Genomic DNA, 21,352 nt, shown 5'->3' with positions numbered 1-21,352 from the left:
CTCGGTTCTCTCTCTTCTCTCTCCCTCTTCTTCTTTCTCTCTCGCCCAAAATTGCAGATGCTCGACGCCTCCTCCGACTCACCGTCGAAATTATGATGCGGCTGCTGCTGGGTCGGAAATCGCGACGCCGCTGCTGCTCGTCAGTCAGCCGGTTCGCCGCCGACGTCGCTCGACGTCGCCGCTGCTGTCACGACGGTCCTGCTGTCTCGCCGGTCAGCCTTCGCCAGCCGCTGCCGTCGCTGCTGTCCGTTGGCCTGGAGGAGGTTCACGGTGCGGCCAATTCGTCCACCGTCACTCACTCTTCGGCAGCCTCCGAAGCGACACCGCGCAGCCCCGAAACCAACCCGAACCACCCCGCAAGTTAAGTTCTTACGTTGATTTCGTGAAATTAAAGTTCGTTTCTCTGACTCGGTTTGGTTCGAGTTATCAGTTCGATTTAGTTATCGTTGTTGTATGTTGCATTGGTTACACGATATGCAAAGAATGTGACTGAAATTGAAGGAACAAGGGATCATATACCTTGAACGGATTTTGAGCAAATTGTGAGCGAATGAACGGTAGTTTCCCCCTCCGTCGAGTTTGGTTCTCGGTCTCTGCCGGAAAAGATCGAATGAGTTTGACGAGTTGGTTTAGAAAGCCAAAAACGTGTGACAGTGATGGAGTTTAAACAATACCTTGAGTAGGAATTTGAAGACTTTCCTCTGTTTGCTGCAGGGATGGGAGGAACGAATTGATGCAGCAATTATTATAGAGGAGCAGAAATTTAGAGGAAGAAGATTTGGTTGAGAAATTGGAGAGATTTGTGGGATAGGTGGGAGCGGTTTCAACGTGGGATTAGGGAATATAATTTCAAATTCTTCCTTTTTTTTGGTTAAACGTGATTTAGCTGAAATTATATTGGTTTTTGGTATTTTATTTGTAGATTACGGAAGAGGAATATCTTTTCACGGAGGAGGAAAATCTGCGCAGATTCTTTAATTAAAAATTGGAATCAAAGATGTTTATTTTAATTAGTTTAGTTTAATTCATAGCCCATTGTAATTTATTTTAAATTGTGCAGTACACAATTTATTTATCACGGACTGGACTTTCATATTATTTATTTAATTTATCGGATCCAACATGGAATTGAGTCCAATAAATATTCCTCACGGAAAGGAAATTATTTAAATTCGCATTGAAATTTATTTCATAATTTCTAGCTCTCATAACAAATAATCAATTCTTCGAAAACCTTTAATTTATCCCCGTATCCAGTTATTCGAGCAGTCACGTCACATATTCAACAATTTTACTCGATAATTAATTCGCGGACCTCGCAATATCAAAAGCATTAAATACATGTACTTTAGGGTTCGAAAAGTGGAGCGTTACATCAGTTCTTCGGCTCTAGAAGCAGAGCTCCTTGCTCTAGGACGTGGAATTGAACTGACGAAGTCGACGCTGCAGTTGCAGTTGCAGTTGCAGTTGTTGTTGGATGGATCAACTCAGGTAAACACATCCAGGCACATCTGCGACATATTTTGGCCAAATCACAAATTTCCGAATTGTTTCGGTGGCTGAGTTCAATATTCTCGGCCCAGAGTCGGCACCTCCATTCCTAAAAGTTGTGATACGCATGGACATATCGCCCATTTCTTTGAACACGGCGGGACTCTGTCCAAGTTAGTCTAATTTTAGTGGACAATCCGAAATGATAAAGAAAGGTTATACTCCTTATGTGATTAATGATACCTAGAATAAGACGAATTATGAATGAAATGAAATGAAATGACTAATATCATTGTAGGTAAAATGAGTATTATTTCCTCAGAAATATGAATAATGATTTCAATTGGAATGATAACTCTTAAAAGATAGTACTAGTATATCAAACTAATGAATAAATTGAAATTAGTGATCATATTATATACTCCAACATTCTATTATTTTCTTCACTTTGTTATTTTAAAAATGGCCTTAAATAGTTCAATCCTCATTTTCTCATTTCCACGAGACCACGACTGAACAAATAAATAAACACTCCTACGATTTTGTATTCTTAGATTCATAGTGTCAAGTACGACCCTTTTCACTAAAATTGGTGTGATGGGCTGAGCTATATAATACGGAGTACAATCATGGAAAAATATTTATCTATAATTATCATTGGAATCTGATAATAATTATAGTACTACTAAATTATTAAGAGCATTCATGATAGTGGACTAGCGCCCACCCTAGCCGCTGAGCTATATAATACGGAGTACAATTATGGAAAAATATTTATCTATAATTTAGTTGTGGCAGCCCAATATAATTATCATAGGAATCCAATACTCCTTCCGTTTCCTTGTAGTTGAGTCATTTTTCCATTTCGGAAAGTTTCCTTGTAGTTGAGTCATTTCCATATATATTAACTTTTTTCTTTCTTATTTTACTTTCTCTTACTCTATTCTCTTTACTTTATTCACTTTTTACTTTATTCTCTCTATATTTTTTTCTTTCTTACTTTTTTTTATCTATTTATTTAACACACTCAACATTCATTTCTAAAACTCCGTGCTGAAAAGTTTCGCCCTAACTATGAGTGAACGGAGGGAGTACTAATTATACTAATTACTAAGAGCACCCACAATATGGACTAGCGCTCGCCCTAGCGGTTAGGACGGGCGGTTTGTCCACTATTGCAATCGGCTAACGTTAAGGATGAGTGCGGAGCGGACGAGAGGTCGGACGTGGACTAACCGGCTAGCCGATCCCTGGCCGCCTATTGTGCGACGAGCGATCTGCTAGCCGAATTTTATTTTTATTTTTTTATTTTGTTTATTTATACTCTATATTTACAACTCATTGCACTGTATTTTTTAATATTTGATAAACACCAACAATTAAAATGAAGTAAATCGTATTTGTTTATTTATTTATTGGACTAGGGCATTGGCTAGGCTATTGCTAGGGCAGTGGCTAGGCTATGGAAAGGACATAATGATGTGGCAGGAATAGTTTTTTGCTAGACTATTGCTAGTCCGATGCTATTCATGTGATGCTCAAATTATTAATTAAACTACGTCCATTTCCGGGAAGAATGGACTTTTCACTTCAAATAAAGCCACCTTAGAGCATCCCCATCCATGCTCTTAGGCGAGAGCATGGAAGTAGGCCAGACCCACTTTTATTCATTTTTTATTCTCTGCTCTTCCCCAAGAGCACAACACCCACATCCATGCTCTTCCGCAAGGACATGCTCAAGGGTCCCACCATTCTATTATTCAATTTAAATAAAAACATTTCCACAATATTAAAATGCATTAAAAATACCCGGAATACTATTGCAAATTACAAAAAAATAAAAAAAAGTACATAATTAAAATCCTAAAAATTAAAAAATACATAATTAAGTCCTAAAAATTAAAAATTACATAATTAAAATTCTAAAAAATAAAAATTACATAATTAAAATCCTATAAATTAAAAATTACATAATTAAAAATACCCCCGTGGAAGACTAGTCCTCTGGCCTTATTCCCAATATTTTTCGGAGACCCCGTATCATTGTCAAATGTGAATCAAGTTGCTCGGGAGTCATCCGAGACCTATCGGCCAAATTGAGTTGAGCCAAAAGGGTCCACAACGAGTTGGTGGGGGGTTGAGGTGGCACAAAGGGAGCGGGAGCGTGAGCGGGGACGGATGGAGTCTCGGCGCGACGGCGGTTGGCCGTCGCCTTCTTCCTTCCTTGCGGCCGGCGTTGGGAACTGCTCGTGCCGGCGTCGAGGCTACCCAAGTTAGCTCCGGCAAGCTGGCTAGCCACCTCATCGGAGCCGTCGTCGGATAGGGATAACGAACTCGACTGTTTGCTAGAGGAGCTGGAGGAGGATGATAAGCCCCATATACTTCGGATTTCTAAGCACCTGCTGCCAAGCACCGAGGTGCTTGAATGGTTTGTAATGCTTGGAATGGTAGGTCGACATGGTGGCCGTGATGATGTCGGCCTCGCTCATGCCGCTCCGCGCCGACCGCTGTTCCTGGAGGTAATACCCATGGAGCTTTTGGATTTCTTTGTTGGCTCTGAAGATGGCATTGCGCACCATACTTTCGTTGCGCTCGATGGTTCCCTCCAGTCGGTTGGCATTGTACCGGCGACAGACGCGCCACCAAAACCTCTCCCCGGTTTGGTTCGTGCCAGTTTCCGGATCTTCGGATATTTCGAAATAGGCTGTGAACATCTTCTCCATCTCAGGCGGAGTGTACGCGGTGCGGACGTGAACGTCACCGCCACGACTATGAGTAGGAACACTACGAGTACGAGGAGGAGGAGTGCTGGGGTTGTCCTCCGGAGTTTGGGAGCCCCTGATCCACCTGTATTGCCCATCGGTGGCATCTTGCTCGTCCACCGGATAAGGCCGATAACCACCCGGAATTTGAGAACCTTGAGTTTGAGGAGGGGCCGAGAATTTCGTATCTGGATGAGAGAATGGTGTTAAGTTGAACCATTCGTGGTTCTATCTGCTGCAGTCGGAGGAGTGATCGCCGAGCAGGACATTTTTTTGCAAGAGTGAAAGATTGGAATTGATGAGAGAATTTAGATGATAATTGTATAGTGTGGTGTGAAATTTTTTGTGTGGAAATTGGGGTATTTATAGATGAAAAATGTGAATTTTGGGAGAAAAAAAAAATGAAAAAAAAGTAAAGTGGAGAGAAAACGGATATAATTTATTGGGAAGTGGGCAACTATTTTTTTATTTAAAAATGATTTTTTAAATTAAAATTTTACAAAATATAGAAAAGCCAACGACATTGCCGTTGGCCAATAGGAGGCTACCAAGTCGACCTGCTCAACGGCACGGACGTGCTCTTTTTATTGAGCAGCGCCGTGCCGTCGGCGCGAGCACATAGGCGAACACGAGTGTGTCGCGCCGTCGGCACGGACGCCGTCCGCCCCATCGAGCAGCGATGGGATGCTCTTATACACGTTTCCAACATGAGCGATAGACTATAAATTAAATTAATTATAGTTAAGCTACAAGTTGATAAAAGTGACATGCTTTATGTCTGACGGGACGTGTGTTGACAACGTTAAGAATGTTTTATGACATGCTTTAAAGATTGAGAAATTCTACCTAATTTAATTGACCAAAGTCTAAATTTTGTGTCGTTTGTAATCTTTTGGTCCCAAATAATATGTTTTGATCCAAAATTAACCTTTTATTTTAACGGTGAAATGTTAATTAGTCAAATTAATGATTTAACTATCAGTCTAATTAATCAGACTAATTTAATTAATTCAGTATGATAATAATTTTTCTGGTATGTTCAATATGTGTGGTGTGTGGTGTGGGGCCCCTTTCATGCAATTATTAAACCTTTCTTAAAAAATACTCCCTCCGTCCCACATAATTTGACCCAGTTTTCTATTTTGGGTCGTCCCACATAATTTGACTCATTTCACTTTTACCATTTTTGTTAGTGGACCTCACATTCCAATAACTCATTCCTACTCACATTTAATTATAAAACTAATATATAAAAGTGGGACTCACATTCCACTAACTTTTTCAACTAACTTTTCATTATATTTCTTAAAACCCGTGTCTGGTCAAAGTGTCTCAAATTATGTGGGACGGAGGGAGTAATCGTGATTGCAGTATGTGGCTATGCGAACCCTGTGATATGTTATCCTTTTTCACTATTCCCACGTTTTAATTTTTCATGCTGTTACTAACTCGTCTACACCACATGCCTTAAACGATAAGTTCAACACATGCAGATATATGTCACTTTAGCTGTAGCTAATCATCCTCTATAAATTAAACAGCCATATTTCCATGGAACCATAACAATTTACAGCTGAACACATTTCATACTAGTAAAACCATGAATCTTCAAGCTCTCTCTCTTCACCACGCCATCTCTCTTCCCTCTCTAAACCCAAATAATTCAACTACACTCGGTTTTAGATTGCCATCACACAGAGGTTTCAAGGTAACCTCAGTGATGAGCCCGCAGCATACGTGGACTCAAACATGGAAAACAGATGTTCTCCGTCTAATAGATGAAACAGAAGAGTCCTTGTTTAAGACAGGCAAATTTGGCAGGTTTGGAGGCGTCTTTGTGCCTGAAACACTAATCACCTGTCTCAACATGCTGCTGTCTGAGTTCAGTTTTTGCCTGAATGATCCCCACTTTCAGGTTCATATATATGCTCACCTTTTTTCTAGTTCGATACATGTTATACATATTTTTGGTTAGTAAAAAACTATGTTGATTATATAGGGCGAGCTTGCGACTGCACTGAGAGATTACGTTGGCCGCGAAACGCCACTATACTTCGCTCAAAGGCTCACCGATCATTACAAGAACAGCCGCGGAGAAGGCCCTGAGATTTACCTCAAGAGAGAAGACCTCAACCACGGCGGAGCTCACAAAATCAACAACGCCATTGCTCAGGCCATGCTCGCCAAGCGCATGGGCCGGCGCAGCATCGTTGCTGCCACAGGCGCTGGCCAGCACGGCGTCGCCACGGCCGCCGCCTGCGCCAAGCTCGATATGGAGTGTACCATAATTATGGGAGACGTTGATGTGGCGAGGCAGTCCCACAACGTTCGCTTGATGAAGCTTCTTGGAGCGCAGGTGCTAATCTAATAGTACTATAATAATGCACTTCACTTGTATGTATATATATATATATACAAATATTTATGGTAAATACATATGATTACAGGTGAAATCTATTAAAGGCTCGTTCAAGGACGCGACGTCGGAGGCGATACGTGAGTGGGTAGGAGATTTGGAGAGGAAGTACTACTTAGCCGGGACGGCGGTGGGGCCACACCCGTGCCCGGCCATGGTACGGGAGTTCCAGTCGGTTATTGGAAAAGAGACGAGGAAACAGGCTATGGAGAAGTGGGGTGGGAAGCCTGATGTATTGGTGGCTTGTGTGGGGAGTGGTTCGAATGCTCTCGGATTGTTTCACGAGTTTGTGAGGGACGAGGATGTCCGGTTGATCGGAGTGGAGGCGGCCGGGACTAACATAGATGGAGGGACACACTCTGCTACTCTTGCTAAAGGAGAGATAGGAGTGTATCATGGGGCCATGACCTATTTGTTGCAAGATGATGAAGGCCAGATTGTTGGCCCACATTCCGTTGGTGTTGGGTAAGTAATCATTCATTTGAATATCAAAATGAATGGTTTTATGAATGCATAATCTTATAGTAATTGGATTTTTGTAAGTGCAGGTTAGAATATCCCGGAGTCAGCCCGGAGCTAAGCTTTCTGAGAGACATCGGACGTGCAGAGATTCACACCGCTACAGATGAAGAAGCTCTTGATGGTGATTGCCTATTTTTGCAGTATATATTTTAACTTTAAGTAGAGTTTGACGATACATCTGTGTAACTGTGTGTATTGCAGCGTATGCATTATTGTGCCGATTAGAAGGTATATGTCCAGCGCTGGAGGCATCGCACGCACTCGCACATCTTGGAAAACTGTGCTCCACCTTGCCGAGTGGCACCAAGGTAGTAGTTAACTGCAGCGGCCGTGGCGATAAGGATATAGAGACTGTCTTTAAGCATCAACAGCAAAAATCTGGTGGGGAGCTTACCACTTTCTTATAGGATATGTACCGTTTGTAAATACTTGGGGCCTGTAGCTATGTTAGGCTAGATAAGAGAATTTATCTGGGCTTATTTGTGCGTTTGGTAGCTATGTTACCAATCTTAATAGCCCGTGTTTTGTATTCGGCCCGCACGATACCCACTGAAAAACCTATGTTTCAATAATATATGTAACCGCCCATTTTGCTATGTTACATATAGGCCTGTCAAATCAGGTACCCATGGATACCCGATCCAAAAATTTCGGGTACCCGATCCCAAATTTTCCAAAATCTAATACCCGATCCGAAAATGATTTTGGGTACTCTGATACCCGACTCGGGTATCCAATCCCAAAAAATAGGGTATCCAATCCCGATTTTGGATTTTTATTTAATTTAATTTAATTATTTCTTTAAGAAAATTAGCTACAAACTTTTAAAAATACAAACTTGTAGTTCGAATTTGATACAAACTTAAAGTAATTCGAATTTTAGAGAAAAAAACTACTACAAATTTTTAGAAATAAAAACTTCATAAGTTATAACACCCCTTATTCATCCATAATAAACATCACAATTCATACATTAACCCAAAATATGACTTAAGAGTGAAGGATTTTGGGAGTACATTTAATTATTTAATTTTTAAATATTAGAATAAATACATTATTTATTAAATTTAAAAATAAAATATAAAAAATTGGATAATTCGGGTAATTTGGATATACCCGATCGGGTATCGGGTTATCCGATACCCGATAATCCAAAAATCCTATACCCGAACCTGATCCCGAAACTCAAAAAATCGGATATCCAATTACCCGATATTTCTGGTTCGGATATTGGGTATCCAATTCCCGATATCCATTTTGACACCCCTAGTTACATATATGGGATACCTAGTTAATTTTTGCAAGAACAATTTTACCCGTCAAATTTTCTAACCTAGAACAAACTTAAACGCCTCCATCATTTTATGGTTTTTGTTAAGGTGAATTTGTTGTTCTCACTTTCTTTACATTATATTATATTATACATATAATTTCATAATTATCTTCTACTTATAATTACATAATACTTGAAAAAAATTGCTTTTGGAAGACCGTCCTTTTTTATTAAAAAATTTACAATTTATTCAATCCTCAAACGATTTAAACTTCAAAAAATTAGCACATACAAAATTTGGCGCTTTGATAAAATATGCACATACAAAAAATAGTCCAAACTAATCAATGCTTATACATAGAATTTCATATGGAGTACTTATTATACGTATGTTTTTTTCTTTATTAAAGAGCGTGCATTTGGTAAAGAGTTTTTTATAATTTATAAGGCAAACTTTTTAAAAATTTTAGTGCAGAATTAATATTTGGGATAATGAACAAAAACATGTAAATAATATGCTGCAACATTGTCAACCTACAACTACTTATCGTCCAAAAGCACAATCCACGAGTGAACACTTTTCACATAGAATCGACAGAGTAGTAATTCTAGATTGAAATTATTAGGGCAAAATAAGGATAGTTTAGTAATTAATTGAACTTAAGTAAGGATAATTTTGAAAATCATAATTTTAATTCTTGTCTGTGTCTTATTGCACTAAACACTTAAATAAGATGACTCACAATTATCTTAATCTGCCAAACACCCAAAATGTATAAATTAACTAATTGAAACTATGACAACTATCATGAATTGTATCATGACTAGTCGAAACATGACATAGCTATCAAACGGCCCCAAAAGTCAGATAGCTTGGGTACCTTAAAGACGCATACGTAAATAAAATCAATTTCACACAAAATATTTCTTGTATTCTCTAAAGAAATGTGCAAACAAACAAATGCAGAAATGCCTCCTCTATGTTTCAAACTCATGCTACATAATTGCATGTCCAAAATCACTTCAAATAACTGCCACCTAACAGATTAAAGTTCGTACAAATTTTGAACATGCGATGTCACATACTAAGGCCATCCACTACGATGTCTCTATACCGTTCCTTAACCGTCCCTTAAACTACTATTTGAGGGCCCCCACTGTACTTTTTTACTTCATCCCTTAACTAAGGGATGGAACCTGCAATGCTTCATCCCTTAACCGTCCCTTAAATTACTATTCATTCAATTTCATTTTTTTATTTTTTTTCTCCAACAAATTTAATTCATAAAAACCACACTTCATTAAAAATAAAATAACATTACAACTTGAAATTCAAAAAAATAGAAAAAGACATAATTAAAATCCTAAAAAAAATAAAAATGACATAATTTAAAATACAATTTTATAGAGACAACCAAGAATGAGTTTGTCTCACATCGAGAGTGGAACATAAAACATTCAAGGATGTCTCTATAAAAGAGAGACCCAAGAATGAGTTTGTCCCACATCGAAAGTGGAAAATAAAACATTCAAGGATGTCTCAATAAAACAGAGACAACCAAGAATGAATTTGTTCCACATCGAAAATGGAACATAAAACATTCAAGGATGTCTCTATAAAAGAGAAACAACTAAGAATGAGTTTGTCCCACATCGAAAGTGGAACATAAAACATTCAAGGATGTCTCAATAAAACAGAGACAACCAAGAATGAATTTGTTCCACATCGAAAATGGAACATAAAACATTCAAGGATGTCTCTATAAAAGAGAAACAACTAAGAATGATTTTGTCCCACATCGAAAGTGGAACATAAAACATTCAAGGATGTCTCTATAAAAGAGAGACAACCAAGAATGAGTTGTCCCACATTAAAAGTGGAACATAAAATATTCAATGATGTCTCTATAAAAGAGAGAGACGCCCAAGAATGAGTTTGTCCCACATTGAAAGTGGAACATAAAACATTCAAGAATGTCTCTATAAAAGAGAGACAACCAAGAATGAGTTTCATAAATTCGCAAGCACATCAAATATATATGGGTTAATACGAATTTATTGTATTCATTTATTTGTAAAAATTGTTTTTAAATATAAAAAACAATTTTTATAAATAAAAAATATTTTTTAAAAAAATTCATTTTTTTGTGTCAGCATGACGACGCCCACTCGCGGGCCGGCGAGTGGGCGTCACGCATGCCCTGGGAGCTCGCCTCGGCGCGTGGCGAGACGTCGCGTCCCGCGTCGCGTGGTCGCGGGCTACGGGACGGCATGGAGACGGGCTGGGGACGGAACGCCTCGCTGCAACGCGTCCCGTGGCGGTTCCGTCCCTCCAGAACGAAACGCGGGACAGTCGCGGGACGCGTAGTGGTTGCTCTAAGATTTCTTCAAGATAGAATACAACTTTACCAGAAACAAACAACACAACATCAATTCAAAAGGTTTAGGACCATTCAAGCAATTTCAGCAGGTACAACCTTCATACCTAGTCACACAAGAAACAAACATCATTAAATGGTTTAGGACCACTCAAGAAATTACAGCACTTACATCGTTTCCATGAAACTAACACAAAAAATGGTGAAATCTGAATAGCTTACATTACCCTGCCTACAAGTGTATCCATTCTGTACAACCTTGTCCAGCAAAACAACTATGTCCCTGCAGTTGGCAGTGCCGCCATGAATGAGTTGTAAGATGATTCCAGGTCGAAGTGCAGCTGCCGAGCCTGCTGCTCAGTAAGCTCATCTGCTGCACCCATTTTCGATAACCTGGCAATCCAATCCTGCATCTTTGTCTTCCCCTCAAAATTATGTGGCAATATAGAAAGCTTATTGAGAGAAGCAGAGAGATCAGACAACAGCGGGTGGACCTGATCAACAGCAACCATGTTTAGTTTCAAGGAGTCCATAGCAGTGATAAAATTCTGCACGCATTCGGCCACAATGGCAGCCGATGTAGAATGGGTTGTGGCAGCAGCCGCCCTGTGCTCAACGGTTGCAGGAACACCAGATGTCACGAGGCGGTTTATGGCTGCAGGACAATCCATCTTGTAAGTATCGTGAAACCTCTCAATGCTAGGCACAATGTCTTTCAACGTGGAAGACAGCGTTTTGAAATGGGCGATCAACTTTTGGCATTCAACCTCATACTCCGCTGGAGATATCACGTCCCGCACATAAGCTTTCTCAAGCTTCTCGGTTGCCTTTATAATCGCAAAGAGCTCAGCGAAATTGTCATACATCTCCCTTTCGCGCTTGTCGTTCCATAGCTTAACCTCCATATAGTATAGATATGTATGTCAATATCGGACTGGAGAAGAGAACGGGACACGCGCAAAAAGAAGCACACTTTTACCACTGCAAGCTCAAAAACCAAACATCAGATTCTTAATCCTCAATACAATGCCAATTATTCCCAGAAGAATAGAATTACACGCTCGAAACAGTAGGAAGAAATCCCCAATTTGCAGGTGGCAACTTAAAAATAAACGAATAAAACAGGGGCAGGTTTCTACAAATTTAAAATTCGTTACAATTTATATCAGATCAATGAAAAAAATACTGTGCACTCAAAACCTATAGTATTAAAGAGGTCAGTAAATTCCGAAACCCTATATTCATTGCAAGGATGGAGCTTCATAGCCCCGGATTCATCTAGGATCGAGGAAAAAACAAATCATCGCCCAGAAGCGACATAATACTCTTCCACAAGACTAATTAAAATATAAACAGATCAAATTCATCTCAGAACGTAGGTTACACCGGAAGAGCCATAACAAAGAACGAAATCCAACAAATTAAAATCTAGAGAGAGATAAAAGAACTTACAGGGAAAGAAACGCGGTTTGAATTATGGGAAGAGTGGCGCAGATGGGAGGGCAGGTTGTATGCCAGTCTGAGATTGCGTGTGGGTTTTAATCATTAGTATTTCAGATTAAATTATTCATAGTCGTCTTCCTTCTTTTGCTTCTACTTCGTTTTTCGCTGTTGTACTAAAATAGCTATTCAAAAATTGCCGGTCGAAAAATCGTGATTCAAAATTGTCAGTCGAGACTCGAGAAACGCTAGTCAACAGTGGGCCACGGACTAGCCATGCGCAAGTAAAAGGCTAGCCAAAAACTCTTCCTATAATATCACTATGGACTTCCCACATTAGTCATATGCAAACCAAACAACAACCCAGCAATAGGCTAATCAACGCCATTGTCTAGCAAATAAATTGACAAATATGATTAATTCATTTTAATTGTTGGTGTTTATCAAATATCAAAAAAAATGAAGTGCAATGAGTTGTAAATATAAAATATAAATAAAAAAATTTTAAAAAAATTAAAAATCGGATAGCCTACGCGGCCAGCGATGGGCTAGCAATCGACTAACGCCTATTGTCTGTGGATGACCGCTCGCCCGTCTTCCAGACGTCTGTCGTGTTAGTCAAACGCAATAGCGAATGTCCGCCACACCCTTCCCGCTAGCCTATGGCTAGTCCGTGCTGACGTCCCTTATTGTGAATGCTAATAGTCAGCATGGGCAAGATGTTGAAATTACAATCAATGCATTATCTACAAAGGTACTCCCTCTGTTCCTCTATAGCTACATTGTACTCCCTCCGTCCCCTAATAGGAGTCGCTCTTTGACCGGGCACGAGTTTTAAAAAATGTAGAGAAAAGTTGGTTGAAAAAGTTAGTGGAATGTGAGACCCACATTTTTATATTGGTTTTATAATAAAATATGAGTGGAGTGAGTTAGTGGAATGTGAGACCTACTACCATTTATGGTAAAAATGAAGAGTGACTCCTAATGGGGGACAACCCAAAATGGAAATTAGCGACTCTTATTCGGAGGCGGATGGAGTAATTCTTTTTAGATTGTCTCACTGTGGCTGAGCCATTTTTACTTTGGCCAAAAGAATATATTTCTCTGCTATTACTTTGATTTCTCTCCATCTCTCTACATTTTTCTTTTTCTACTTTATTCTCTCTTTACTTAACTCACTTTTTAACACAATTTTTAAAATCTCATGCAAAAAAAGAAACTTCTTTATTACAGATGTACGGATGGAGTAATATTGATTATAGCCAGCCCGGGCAAAACGGGTACAAGCGGATACCCACACCCAACCTCGCCCTCATGGCCTCATTATCTCACTTGATACTTTTCCCATGAACAAATCGGGTATGCCTGATGCCTATGTTGGATATTAATCCCAGCACCCAATGCTTGTGGTATCCTCACCCAATTGTAGTTCAATAAAATTGATTAAAAAACATCTTCAATCTGTCAAAAAAAACATGTAGTTGGAATCTGATTGTGTGTCAGTCGTCAAATAGGCTGCGGTTGGTGAGGGGTGTGGCGTCGAGCGGGAGGCGGTGACAGCGAGCCGTCTACGAGTGAGCGCAATGGGAGAGGTCGACCTTCAATGCTTGGCGTTGAGCAAAGAGAGGTTGTCGTCCGGTGGTGATGAGTGAATGCGGATGAAACAATAGGGTTTGCCAACTCATTTGTGTAAAATTAAAAAGTGAGGTGAAATTGAAATTACAAAACCTTAATCTATTTATTTGTCAACTCATTTTGTAATTAATTGTGTCTTTCGAGTACAAACGATATCTGACCATCACCAAAAGGCACTACCCCATACCCGCCCCGTTTCCGATTTTGTCAACTAGCGAGTACCCGATACCTGTCAACTATCGGCTATTGGGTCGGGAAATACCCCATTCTCGCTATCCGTTTTGCTAGGCCTAATTATTGATATTATTTTTCTTATTTGGATCATTTGATGTATTATCAATTCCTACTAATAATGTTGAATCAGTTTTGATTAAATCAACCAGATCCACTCTTAAAGTGTGTGGATTGTGTGGTTAATTAGCTTTTTCTATCCGGTCCAAACCGTAAATATCACCGATCTAACCATATTTATACACACTAATATACACCGCATAATATGTTTGGTCTTAATTTTTCTTTCTTGAATAAAATTATGATTCATGAAATAATTGTTCCTTCAAGTATAATTGAAAGTATAAAATATTACGGGTCTTGGGCTCGTGGACAACCTAATATATTTAAAGCATCCACATTGGTGCTCGATGCTAAGAGCAGGCCCGTACCGACGGTGCGACGAGTACCCTGCTTGCCGTTGTGCTCTTGCCGACGGCACGGCCCTGCTCTTAGCATCGAGCACCACCGTACCGAAGAGCAGGTTGACGTGGCGGGCTCTAATTCGCCAACGGCAATACCGTTGGATATTTTCTTTTTTCATTTTTTTTGAAAAATATATAAAAATCAGATTTAAATTATATATATATATATATATATATATATATATATATATATATATATTCCAACTTTCAATAAAATATATCCGTTTTTTCATTTTTAATTTATTTTTCAGTATTTTTACCCCAAAATTCACATTTTCATCTATAAATACCCCTATTTTAACACATAAAATTACACCACAGTACACCAAACAATTCTCTCATCAATATACTTCTCTCTAAATTCTCACTCTTTCTCGCTTGCAAAAATGTCCGGCTCCGGCGATCACCCCTCCAACTCTCGCGGATGGAACCACGAATGGTCCTGCAGGGAGCGGCACGAGCGAGGTCGACATCATCACGGCCGCCATGTCGACCTACCAATCAATGCATTACAAACCATTCAAGCATCTCAACACTTGGCAGGAGGTGCGTCTTCATCCGAAGTATAAGGGAGACGTCTGATCCTCCTCCAGCTCATCCAGCAAACGGTCGAGGACGTTATCCCTATCCCACGCCGGCGAGGACGAGGTGGCAAGCCGACGCCGGCCGCGAGGAAGGAAACAACCGATGGCCAGCCGCCGTCGAGCCGCGACCCAGCCGAACCGCAGGCTCCCACTCCCTTTGTGCCGCCTCCACCCCCAATAACAGTTTGCAGGTCATTTTGTATCAAGCCACTAAAGCCGATGCGTCTCGGATGACTCCCGAGCAATTTGATGCGCATCATGCAATGATACGAGCTCTCCGAAAACAGTTGGGGATACCGCCATCGGACTAATCTTCTTTAAATTTCCACGAATGTATTTTTTAGGATTTAATTATATAATTTTTAATTTGTAGGATTTTAATTATGTAATTTTTAATTTTTAGGATTTTAAGCGTGTGATTTTTAATTTTTAGGATTTTAATTATGTAATTTTTATTTTTTTTGTAATTTGTAATAGTAGTTCGGGTATTTTTAATGCATTTTTATATTGTGGAAATGTTTTTGTTTAAATTAAATAATAGAATGATGAGATCCTTGAATATTCTCTTGTGGAAGAATATAAATGTTGGTGTTGTGCTCTTGTAAAAGAGGAGAGAGTAAAAAATGAATAAATGTGAGTCTGGAATTACATCCATACTCTTATCTAAGAGGCTCCATTCTCTTAGTGATTAAGAAATAGTTGACTACATTAAAAAATATATTGATGTCATTAATACATATCATGTGCAAATTCTCAGTATTCAGAAAACTTGAATTAGTCTCTGGACCAAGTTAAACTGCTGGGCTTTAGTTTTATAAATTTAATTTAAAGATGGTTTTTTTTGCTGGATATTAGCTGTATCTTATGAAGCCCAAATCCAGAAATTCTGTTATTTTGCGGTTTACATAGTACTCGTACTACTTCACCAGAAACCACACTCTGTAGCTTCCCCAAATTTTCAACTCAAACAACTACGCCAAGTTTATCATAGCAAGTTTCTGCTGGAAGTTTTCCTACAAGTTTCAGTCGGTAATTTCTCAACTCAAGTTTTAAGCCTATTTACACTCTGGAAATTCTGCTATTCATCTCCTTTAATTTTGTCATGAACAAGAACCTCATCACTCAAAAATCATATTATCTTGCAGTAAATCAATAACCACAGCAACCTATATTCTCAATCAATTTTGATGTGCAATTTCACTCAGATAAAATTCCATCTAGTTGTTTTGGCATAATCACATTCACCAAAACCATTTCACTTATATTTCCATGATCTGCCTACACTAGTTTTATGTATAGAAAAGAAAATTTTAAACAATAATAACATATGATATATAGATTGAAAAGAATTAGATTTGAGAGAGAGAAAAAAGGTAGGGATTTTTTTATCCTCTTTGTTGTTGACTGAATTTGGACCCTGGGGATTTGGGGAGGAATGGCGCCAGGAGAGCTGGCTTTGGGGGGGAATTATAGGCTGTTGTCCAAGTTAGAGGCGAGAGGGGTGGCGCTGTGGCTGGTTGTGTCCGAGAAGAGGGCAGCGGTTGTATGTTGTTTCACTGGAATTTTCAAGGAAGTAGATGTGCTTTTTCCGTTGTAATGGTGTTCGGCGGAGGTGGTGGTTGAACAGAAAATTTCCTGGGCAATCTATCAGAGAAGAAGAAGTTTGAGAGGAAGAATTTTCAGTTTTGTTAATGGGGAGGGAGACACAATCTGCAGAGTTGGGAGAGTTGGGACTTTCTTGGTGAGCAATATTGAGCTGGAAGTGTTGATTACAGTTCGGCCCAAATTTTGGAGTTGATTTAATTTGAAAAGCGTTTCGCTGTTGCGTCTTAGTAAATAAAAGAATAAAAAGATCACCTGGACCAGAATGAAGAAAATGAATAAGAATTTCTTTATGTTTTCAAAAATTCTGTTACATTCTTAGAAGTTTACCTTATGATAGGAAGTGTTTGATGAATCAAGAATGACGCTAGATGTTTAAGTAAATTAATTCTTTTAACTCCAATTAAGTTAAAAGGGTTCTATGGTGCATACATCTGCAATGAGTGTGGATGGAACTTCGGTGCCAAACCTGACTTCAGCCCCTCTGCCACCTTAATATAAATGAGATTTTCTTGAGAATGAATGAGACGTTAAAAAAATAAATGAAATTACACTTACAAAGCAGGATTAATATTAATTGGATATATGAGATTTCAAATGAAACTTAAAAAATGAAATTATGCACACAAAGTAGAAGCTGAAACTTTTTGTTAGCTATTGGTTTCATCAATTTGTGAGCTGGTTGGGTGACTTGGGTCTGTGTACAGAGATTCATTGTACGCATGCATGCAGCATGAGAGTCTTTGCGATTTAAATATTCCTAGTTTAGGTAGCTACTGCCTTACAAGTTGTTCTTCTGCTTTGACATAATTAGTGCGGTGTGATTAAGATCATAAGTTGATTTTGTTTGCTTGACTTAGCTCTCAGTTCAAGTTGTGGAATTGAGATCGAATTTCATGTACAATGTCATTAATATTGTGTTATAGGTTGTGTTGCAAGTGGAGAGACATGGAGTGGTGTGTGTCAATGCCTAAAATTGAACTTCACGCGCATCTCAATGGCTCAATAAGAGACTCCACATTGCTGTACGCCGAACTCTCAAATCTCGCTGTTTCATTTCACTCATTTTCTGCTAATACTACTGAATCTACATTCTCCTGGTATTTAAATAATCTTTGACCTGTTTTTTCTTTTTAAACGGAAAATCATCATGTGCAGGGAGCTTGCTAGGGAACTAGGGGAGAAGGGTTCTATCGTTTTCTCAGATGTCGAGCATGTTATTCTGAAAAGTCTGGCAATCCTCTTCTGTTATAATCATGTTCAGTTTCATATTACTCGACTTTTTTTAAAATCATCAAGTAAATTCTCGTTTAGTTTTAATCCCAATAGTTGCAAGTTTAGATTAAGACCTCCTTTTGTTTGGCATTGATGGATTAAGGCAAGATGAACATAAAATTTTGATGTTGACCTAGAAGTGAATTGAACGTTGTGTGTTTCCAGGCGATCGAGCTCTGAATGAAGTATTCAAGATGTTTGATTTGATTCATATTATTACAACAGACCACAAAACTGTTGCTAGGATAACAAAAGAGGTGGGAGTGCACAAACTTTTCAGGTGGCTATTGTTCTGTATCCCACGCTTTTCACCCTCTTATTTCAACTTCATGTGGACAGGTTATTGAGGATTTTGCTGCAGACAATGTCGTCTATCTGGAATTAAGAACGACTCCGAAGGTATATCTTATATTGCTTGAAGACTTCTTGATACATTCCTGAGTAAGATAGTCTTGTTATTATGCAGTGGCCGATTTAGGGGGCATGTGGGGGCGGCCGACCCCCGACCGTCCGGAGAGTCTAATTGTTTTTGCCAGTGTATTATTTTAAATTTATAATTCTGACACTTTTGAAATGCAGAGGAATGATTCTAAAGCTATGAGCAAGCGCTCATATGTGGAAGCAGTTCTAGAGGGGATAAGATCTGTCAATTCAGTTGAGGTAGATCTTTCTGGTGAACTAAAGACAGATGCTTTTGCGCATTCTCATTCCGTGGATGGTTTACGCAATGGCATTGGAAGCAAGAAGATATATGTGAGGCTACTTCTAAGTATTGACCGTCGTGAGACAACTGAAGCTGCTATGGAAACTGTAAGTTAGTCTATGACCAGAAGAAGCTCCAGGTTTTAAATTGTTTGGATCTAGAGACCTTATGGTATGTTACCTATTTTTGAAGGTGGAGCTTGCGGTGGAACTGAAAGATTTTGGGGTAGTGGGCATAGATCTTTGTGGCAACCCTAATGTTGGTCAATGGTAGCTTACACTACTTGTCATACATGATATACCAACACTCTGTTTGCGTGGAGATGATGAATATCTGATTCTTCTTTGTATAGGCTGACGTTTTTACCAGCATTAGAATTTGCTAAAAAGCAAGGCCTTCCAATTACCCTACATTGTGGAGAGGTGTATTTGATCTATCCCTTCTATAATTTCATTTCTCATGGTGCCAAAATTGTTGTTATTCTAAGCATTTTTTCTACAACCTAGTGTTTATAGGTACCCAATCCGGTTGAAATTCGTGCAATGCTAGATTTTCTTCCCAAGAGAATCGGGCATGCCTGTTGCCTTGAAGATGAAGACTGGAAGCTTTTGAAAAGACTTGAAATTCCAGTAAAGTTTTCTTTTCTTCTGTGCTTCTCTTTTTTTTTCTTTCTCCATCATCTTCTTCTAATTTGGTGACTTGTGGCAGCAATTTTTTTGTTGTGGAAGGCATGCTTAATACTATTACTGTACACGATTTATGCTCGTTACAATCACCCCACTCATTTTTTTGTATGTATTCCTAAATTGTTTAAAAAAAATGAACATAGATTACATGGTTATGCTCATTACAAAATACCCCAACCATGTTTTAACAATATTGCAAAAATAGTCTTTGAATATAAACATAGATCGCCATTGCCTGTTGCATCATGTGTCATGTTTTCGCTTATTTAATATTTATGCTCCTGATTAACTGTTCATTCCAACTAACAGGTGGAGATTTGTTTGACCTCCAACATTAAAACTGAAACTATTGCTTCTGCGGATGTTCACCACTTTGGTTAGATTCCACAACCCTCTCTTAATATGGTTTAGAGATTCCATGCTAGTATGTTTTGAATGTTGATAATCTCAAATGTGCTATACTAATTTCCACATTGATGAAAAGAAAAGAAAAAATTGCTAAATACGGAGTTTGTAAGAGCTTAATGTTTCTTGCAGCTGATCTATACAAACCAAACCATCCTCTGATTTTGTGCACTGATGATACTGGGGTCTTCTCCACCAGTCTATCTGCTGAGTATGCCCTTGCCTCATCTGCCTTTGGTAGGTCTACTATTTTGTATTTTGGGTATGTGAATTTGATTCTACGCCCTGATTTAGCATCATGAATATTTTTTCTGTTTTCTTCTCGTTTTTCTGGTATCAAGGTCTTGGAAAGAGGGAGATGTTTCAGCTTGCGCAAAAAGCCGTAGACTTCATTTTCGCAAGTGGGAGAGTAAACGAAGATTTGAAGGCAATATTTGCCTCAGCTCACACCAGACTCAACTTGTAATCTGCTCAGTGAATTGAACTCTCTCTTAAACAAACAATTTGTTTAGCTAATGTTGTAGGTTACCTGTGTGCAAAATGAGCAAAGTTTTAACCGCTCCATGTCTAATAGTATTATGTTATGCACTGCAAGGGGAAGATATGATGCTGTTTAATGATTACAAATTAAACTAGGCCATAGTTATCTGGTTTCAGATTATTAAATTATCCACTACTTTAACTAAAGTCATTCCCTTCAATTGCACTCTTGAGATATCATCATTTTGAGCACTACCTCTCAAGTGAGATAAGGGCATGTAAATTTATGCTCTTTCGATTTTGCATCTTTTTTAGGTGGACCAGGTAAGTGGCAATGCATGCGTAATTATGGCCTGATTCTAAACTTAAAGAGGGGTGAGAGGTGGTGTGTTGTGCTGATATAACCCCTTGCAGTAGCAGCATTATCATTCCATCCTTGCTGTAAAACGGCAGATGATGTAGATGCTTCTGTGTCCAGCAGAAGTCTCATGCTCTCCGATTTAAGTAGATTTGAAGGCAGGAAGACGAGGAGATCGACAAGACCAAAAACCAAGGGCTCAAGCTCAATCGTACACACTTGATCTTTGATCATGAGCGGTGGGAGAGTGCCATTGGAGGTGGGCACGCGAGGCACCATGGGATCACTTGTGAAGAGGGAGATCGACTACTTCAGAAAAGTCGAATTGGAGCTTGCTGAGACCAGCTCTCAAGAGAGGCCTTCTAGATGGGTTGGCTTCAGATTTTCAATGTCGAATTGGAAAAGGAAGAAGAGGAGGAGGAGGAGCAATGGGATCTGCTCCGTCGTTGAAGTTGTTCACGGAGACCGTCTGAATGATATTCCTGGTTTTGGTTATCTGAACCTTAAAGTTGATTCTCAGAGATATGATGTGTAATGTTTGGCTTATATCTAGAGTAAGTAGCAAGGATATGTTCATCAATTATATACTATCAGTCATATTTTTAAGTTTCAAATCATGTTTAGTTCAAAGACAAGATAGAAACCCA

General features: G+C 39.0%; 3 protein-coding genes across 7 annotated transcripts; 2 read left to right on the top strand and 1 right to left on the bottom strand.

Annotated features, from left to right (window-relative positions):
* The first annotated feature begins 5,831 nt into the window (after positions 1-5,831).
* LOC121811410 (tryptophan synthase beta chain 1-like) lies at positions 5,832-7,787 on the top strand. Its single transcript, XM_042212265.1, has 5 exons — positions 5,832-6,168; positions 6,253-6,609; positions 6,701-7,134; positions 7,218-7,312; positions 7,393-7,787. Exons 1-5 carry the CDS (start codon positions 5,854-5,856, stop codon positions 7,596-7,598), a joined length of 1,407 nt encoding a protein of 468 aa, XP_042068199.1. The 5' UTR covers positions 5,832-5,853; the 3' UTR covers positions 7,599-7,787.
* Positions 7,788-10,895: 3,108 nt separating this feature from the next.
* Positions 10,896-12,452, bottom strand: LOC121810987 (vacuolar protein sorting-associated protein 28 homolog 2-like). Of its 3 annotated transcripts, none has more exons than XR_006052491.1 (3): positions 12,295-12,452; positions 11,065-11,823; positions 10,896-10,949 (listed from the first exon to the last, which is right to left on the bottom strand). XR_006052491.1 is itself a non-coding variant. In XM_042211737.1 (3 exons), exon 2 carries the CDS (start codon positions 11,745-11,747, stop codon positions 11,118-11,120), a length of 630 nt encoding a protein of 209 aa, XP_042067671.1. In that variant the 5' UTR covers positions 11,748-11,823; positions 12,295-12,452; the 3' UTR covers positions 10,896-10,949; positions 11,070-11,117. The 3 variants fall into 3 exon arrangements, 2 of the variants coding, with proteins under 2 accessions (XP_042067671.1, XP_042067670.1); XM_042211737.1 differs by having other exon boundaries at positions 11,070-11,823; XM_042211736.1 differs by having other exon boundaries at positions 10,896-11,823.
* Positions 12,453-16,102: 3,650 nt separating this feature from the next.
* Positions 16,103-21,340, top strand: LOC121811687 (N6-mAMP deaminase-like). 3 transcript variants are annotated; one of them, XM_042212586.1, is made up of 13 exons: positions 16,103-16,225; positions 17,725-17,823; positions 17,957-18,027; positions 18,239-18,330; positions 18,413-18,472; positions 18,653-18,883; positions 18,969-19,045; positions 19,129-19,198; positions 19,292-19,405; positions 19,772-19,838; positions 20,000-20,104; positions 20,209-20,329; positions 20,663-21,340. In XM_042212586.1, exons 2-13 carry the CDS (start codon positions 17,747-17,749, stop codon positions 20,673-20,675), a joined length of 1,098 nt encoding a protein of 365 aa, XP_042068520.1. In that variant the 5' UTR covers positions 16,103-16,225; positions 17,725-17,746; the 3' UTR covers positions 20,676-21,340. The 3 variants fall into 3 exon arrangements, with proteins under 3 accessions (XP_042068520.1, XP_042068519.1, XP_042068522.1); XM_042212585.1 differs by having other exon boundaries at positions 17,957-18,096; XM_042212588.1 differs by lacking the exon at positions 17,957-18,027 and having other exon boundaries at positions 16,171-16,225.
* Positions 21,341-21,352: the final 12 nt, after the last annotated feature.

Source organism: Salvia splendens, chromosome 7 (genome assembly GCF_004379255.2).
Source record: "Salvia splendens isolate huo1 chromosome 7, SspV2, whole genome shotgun sequence".
Classification (NCBI taxonomy): Eukaryota; Viridiplantae; Streptophyta; class Magnoliopsida; order Lamiales; family Lamiaceae; genus Salvia; species Salvia splendens.
The sequence above is the reverse complement of the archived record's forward strand: the minus strand, read 5'-3'. Positions and strand labels throughout refer to the sequence as shown.

What these genes read in the sequence shown, in the direction of transcription:
- LOC121811410 (XM_042212265.1), top strand. Translation starts at nt 5,854, where the DNA reads ATGAATCTTCAAGCTCTCTCTCTTCACCACGCCATCTCTCTTCCCTCT. An exon ending in TGAATGATCCCCACTTTCAG is followed by an intron (nt 6,169 to 6,252) that starts GTTCATATATAT and finishes TTGATTATATAG; the next exon opens with GGCGAGCTTGCGACTGCACT. An exon ending in CCACATTCCGTTGGTGTTGG is followed by an intron (nt 7,135 to 7,217) that starts GTAAGTAATCAT and finishes TTGTAAGTGCAG; the next exon opens with GTTAGAATATCCCGGAGTCA.
- LOC121810987 (XM_042211736.1), bottom strand. Translation starts at nt 11,747, where the DNA reads ATGGAGGTTAAGCTATGGAACGACAAGCGCGAAAGGGAGATGTATGAC.
- LOC121811687 (XM_042212585.1), top strand. Translation starts at nt 17,747, where the DNA reads ATGGAGTGGTGTGTGTCAATGCCTAAAATTGAACTTCACGCGCATCTC. An exon ending in ACTTTTTTTAAAATCATCAA is followed by an intron (nt 18,097 to 18,238) that starts GTAAATTCTCGT and finishes GTGTGTTTCCAG; the next exon opens with GCGATCGAGCTCTGAATGAA. An exon ending in TTGCTAGGATAACAAAAGAG is followed by an intron (nt 18,331 to 18,412) that starts GTGGGAGTGCAC and finishes TCATGTGGACAG; the next exon opens with GTTATTGAGGATTTTGCTGC.